General features: G+C 46.2%; 2 protein-coding genes across 3 annotated transcripts in view; one reads left to right on the top strand and one right to left on the bottom strand.

The window, feature by feature from the left end:
• The window catches only part of LOC127750466 (uncharacterized), a 148,166-nt gene that overhangs the window by 78,032 nt on the left and 65,073 nt on the right, over positions 1–5,061 (bottom strand). The window lies entirely within an intron of this gene.
• The window catches only part of LOC113215165 (uncharacterized), a 27,345-nt gene that overhangs the window by 7,022 nt on the left and 15,262 nt on the right, over positions 1–5,061 (top strand). Inside the window, exon 4 of one of the 2 annotated variants that reach the window (XM_052272174.1) lies at positions 361–531. In XM_052272174.1, the coding sequence (XP_052128134.1) occupies positions 361–531 (171 nt within the window). Of the gene's footprint in view, positions 1–255; positions 532–5,061 lie in introns of both variants that reach the window. The other variant, XM_026434761.2, reaches the window with a different exon arrangement.

Raw genomic sequence — 5,061 nt, 5'->3', positions numbered from 1 at the left:
CCCCCCCGCCCCGTGCGTGTGGCAAAGAAACGGGTTCGTTTAAAAAGGACAGGGGACTTCGTTGAACGGTCGGGGGTGAAATCGGACTTTGTTGAACAGTCGCTGCGAGATCGCATTTTATTGAACTGTCGCGGAGAGGTCGTACTTTGTTCTTAGGACCCATAGAAGATAGAACGCAGTGTGCAGGGTGATTATCAGACAGCAAGTCACTTGTGTCCTTCTTTCACCTTACACCCAGCATTTGTCTTGCTCTAGGGAGATGGTCGAGCCTTTCGCATGCTTCTGGACCTAATAGACACCTTGAAGTCTCAACCAGAGGCTGATCCCCTCACCCGATCAGTAACCAGCCCTGTGTCGCAGTACATGACCGGCTGCGGAATGTGGGTTCGACGAGACAGACGCCGACGAGGCATCGGCGAAGCCATCATTCGTGGGGTACTCGCAAAGTGTCAGGCCACTGGCGTCCCAAACTTCACAGCCTTCTACTCGGGCATAGGCAGTCAACGTGCGGCAGTCAAAGCCGGTCTCAAGGTATGTTCCGTTACTGTCCAGGGAGCGGAAGCGGACAGCTAGGCAACCCCTGGACATCTATGTGTAGCAGTGTGGCCTAGCGAACCACCACAGGCGTGGTGGTTTTTACAGTAGTCGCGCATCCTCTACCTTGCGTTCTTCATGTTTTTAGCCCGCCCTTCTGAATTTAAAAAAGCATTAAAGCGGGCTTATGCAACCGCTCTCGTGTCCGTCCGTCCGTCTGTCCGTCGTCCGTGTAAGAGGAAGGAGGTGAGCTAGAGGTCTGCAAATTTCAGGGTATCTTAGGGGTCACTCCTGGACAACGAAACGCCTGATTCAAATCCTGGCAACCAAACCTAAGGGGGTGAAAGGGGCTAACAAAGAAATAGGGGTTGGTCTAAAAAGTACAAAATCATTTTTTTTTATGGTCCGTGAAAGAGAAACACGTTAAAGTAGAAGCCTTCGGACTAAAATTTTGTCCGTTTGCCTCTATCTTGCACCGTTTGGGCGCTAAAAAGGTTTTTTCGGCGAAAATACGGTGAAAATGACCACGTTGCACATGAAGACGTACAAGGAGGCGTCCAATCGTAAAATATCAGAAGAAGTACCCCCCAAACAGCACATTCTGAGTCAGGATAAAACCTCCGATTTGCCGTATCTCTAATTGTTTAGGAGTTAGAGGTAGATATATTGAAAACAATTGCAAAAAGTCGAGTTTAAAGACTGTTTGACAAACAATAATATACAATCTGCGCGTGTTCTTTTTTGAAATCTTAAGCAAAGCAGAAGGGTGGGGTGTAGTCACGGTGTTGTCCCGTTACAGTCTTTTGTCATGTCCAAGGAGCAAATTTCTAGGGCCGCAGGCCCCCCACCGGACGCGTTAGTTCACTCAAATATGCAAAGTGATTTACCGGTCACATTATTTATTTGATTATGCACTTCGGTCAATCGCGAGACTGTGATGGTCGGGCCGAAGGCCCGATCATCGCCGCTGGCAGGCCAAGCAGGCCCGGCCCCTGCCGAACGGAGTTGCCGGCGCAGCGAAGTAGAGCTGACAACTCCGTTTGGTAGAAGGGCGGGCCTGCTTGTTAGTTGGGGTATATATAGTACGACCCTCTTCCGCAAAGGAGAAATGTCGAAAATCGCGAATCTTTTCCGTAGAGCGCATGGTGACTCCGCCGCGACATTTAAGTCCCATGACCACATGGATTGTTGAACGCAAGATTTTATTAGCCAACCCAGAAGCGGGGTCATAGATTTATGCCTACCGTGCCCAGGACGATTCTGTTTTGTGCGTGAAGAGCTGGGAGAAGCGCTAGAGAACGAATGGCGTCTTGGTGCAATCAAACGGAGCTGCCGGGAAGAGAGTATAGTGTAATCGCTGTGACCTTTTGACGTCTTGTTTACTTCCAGCACTACAATGTACCCGTACCCCATCATCTTAAGACTACTTAGTCAAAAGCGTGCGTGACCGGGCAAACCGACAGAACTGTGAGGTTAGACCGTCCACCGCTTTGCATTTTTTTTTTTTCAATTGTGGCTCTCTGGGTCTTTATCGATTCTGTTTCGAAAAATAACCCTCTTGAAGTTAGGACATTTTTTTCAATTACCTAAAGTTCTTCAAATGCTTATAAAATCGTCCCCAAGCACTCAATTTCGACGGGACAGGTTTCTTTTGATTCAGAAAACATCGAGGAGCAAGAAAAAGGCCCCCTGAGTCCTCTGGGGTGTGTTGCCTGTCCTCCAGGGGGCCTAACATGGGCCAATTCAGTCAAAGACGGCACTTTTTTCGACGTTTTCCAGCCACTTGCATGGATTTAGTCGTCATCCGAGGACGTTTTAGTGGTTTAATAAGTTGGTATGATGTGTCTCTATGCAGGAATACCGGTGACCGATTTTTGTCGAAAGAGGTTGCCTACTTTTCAGGGGAACTTGTGTTTTTCGAACTGACCGACATTGCGAATACATGGTCAAAACCGAGCCATAACGCTCTATTTCGATAAACGGTGTACGTTTATGGTCGATTGAGCTCTGAACACTCCTTTCCGTAGATCCACCAGATTGCCTACTCTCCGGGGGTAGGTAGACGGTAGGAATAAACCATAATTTATCGGGTTTTGGTCAATTCTAGTCAATTGTTGATTTGGTCAAAATATTCTAGGTAACAAATAAAGTTGCTCAGAGGGGAGTGGCTTTGACCAAATTAATGTTGGGCCGCGTAAAAAATTAAGATTATTTTCAGAATCTGCTTTTAGTTACACATAGAGGTAGGAAGCTCCACAAATTCTTATTAAAAAAAAATTGAACGTGTATATGTACTAAATTAGAGCAATAACTTTCTTAATTCTAGAAATCTCTCTTTTCTTCCTTCATATTTTGAGTCTAGTCAGTTCGATGGCTCCCTGCAAAAGTATACGTTCTGTATGGTACGCGTCTAAACCATACGATCTATACGGTACGTCTCTAAAACATACTATTCGTTTTCGGCGGCTTTCCCTTGCACATTTTCGGCAGCCGTTTGGGAATAGAAGTAAGTTTTTAAACATGCATTTTTCTCGGTCTCACACGGAAAAAAATGGTTGGTTGTGGCAACCGAAAGTCGATCGCCACGACCATTTCTCTCGATAGATACCAGCAGTATCGACTTTCTGATTGTGACAACCAAGCGGCATAGCTGCAGCAGGTTAGTTGCGATAACCAACGGTTTGATCGTGGCGATCAGAACTGCTAATAGCAGGAATCGCACTTTACTTGGTTGCAGGGAGTAGGTCTGTTTTACACCTCGTGGCTGCAGCTAAAAAGTTGATCGCCGTGATCGATTTGTCGTCTTGAAGGACATACTAAACGGGCGTCAATTGTTTTGCCTGATTTTTGACTACATTCAATATTGAAGATTGAGATCAAGATCCTGCGATCCACTGAGGTCCGGCAGATATCAAAAATCGACAAGTCTCGACAATCGTTCCCAAACGATTATTTGTCAGACTCTTTTTCAGAGTACCGTGGAGATGTCACTCGGGACACCCACCAATGGAGGCGACCGAAGGCCTCACCGCGAGGTAACAGAAATATAAGCGTACCTTTGCAAATAATTAACTAATGGTTTTCAATAATCGAAATATTATTTCAAATGGTTGTTATCTTGCCGTAGGAAGGAGTTATTCACGTAAAATGGTCGCGGGTGAAATGAAATTAAGGAAATAATCATTCCGGGTTGCGAAAGGAGTGCCACGCTGCACGTGATTCTGATTTCTACCGCTAGGTGGCGACAATGAATAGTGGGCAACCCCTTTTCTCTCGCACGTCCCTGTAGTGAACGTCGACCTCGGTAAAGGGCGCCGGGTAGTTACCACGAGCAAGCCACTTGCATGGGCACAGTCAAGCCAGAATGTAGGGTGGAGTTGGATTGTAGCGACCAAGCAGACCCTACGAAGCGAGTTGTAACACGAGAGGGAACCCAGCCGGCTGCCACAACCAAGCAGTTCGATGTCTACAACCAATTCAGTCTCAACCAGGACAATCTGGTCACCACGACCAACCCTTTTTTTGCCGTGCAGGTGAAAGTTCAATCTTCCATCTTTGTATTCCGCCCATCAAAACGATAAATTCAAGTTTGCAAATCAAGTAATTTGGCTAACGGAGATATGGTTGCAAAAAATGGTATAAACGGATAGTTTGTTTTAGAAGACACGTATCGTACAGAAGGAACGTTTTAGACGCGTACCGTACAGAACGTATGCTTTAGCAGGGAGCCATCGAGTTGGAATCTGACTGAAAAGTGACGAAACCCGATAAATTATGGTTTATCCCCACCGTCTACCTACCCCTGGAGGCTAAGCAATCGGTAGATCTGCGGAAAGGGGTGTTAGGAGCTCTCACTCGACCATTAAAGTACACCGTTTTTCTAAATAGAGCGGTATGGCCCGGTTTTGACCATATTTTCGCAATATAGGTCAGTTCGAAAAATACAAGTTCCATAAAAAATAGGCAACCTCTTTCGACATAAATCGGGTACCGATATTCCTGTATAGAGACACATCATACCAACTTAATAAACCACTAAAACGTCCTCAGATGACGACACAATACATGCAAGTGGCCAGAAAACGTAAAAAAAAAGTGCACTTTTGACTGAATTGGCCCATTTCAGGCCCCCTGGCGGACAGACAACACACCCCAGAGGGCTCAGCAGGGGGCCTTTTTCTTGTTCCTTGGTGTTGACTGAATCAAAAGAGACCAGTCTTGTCGAAATTGAGCGCTTAGAGCCGATTTTATAAAGATTTAAAGAACTTTAGGTAATTGAAAAAAAATTCTTCGAGAGGGCGGCGCACTGCCTAATTTTTCAAAACTCAAAAATAGCCGAGACACATACCTCCTATTTTTCAAAAAAGAATCGATAAAAACCCCGAGCGCTAAAATTCAAAATAAAAAACAAAACAAAAAAAACAAGCAGGCCCGCCCTTCCGCCAAACGAAGTTGCCAGCTTCGCTTCGCTGCGCCGGCAACTCCGTTCGGCAGGGGCCGGGCCTGCTTGGCCTGCCGGCGGCGATG

The sequence above is a fragment of the Frankliniella occidentalis genome, unplaced genomic scaffold (assembly GCF_000697945.3).
Source record: "Frankliniella occidentalis isolate FOCC.00 unplaced genomic scaffold, Focc_3.1 Scaffold193, whole genome shotgun sequence".
NCBI lineage: Eukaryota > Metazoa > Arthropoda > Insecta > Thysanoptera > Thripidae > Frankliniella > Frankliniella occidentalis.
The sequence above is the reverse complement of the archived record's forward strand: the minus strand, read 5'-3'. Positions and strand labels throughout refer to the sequence as shown.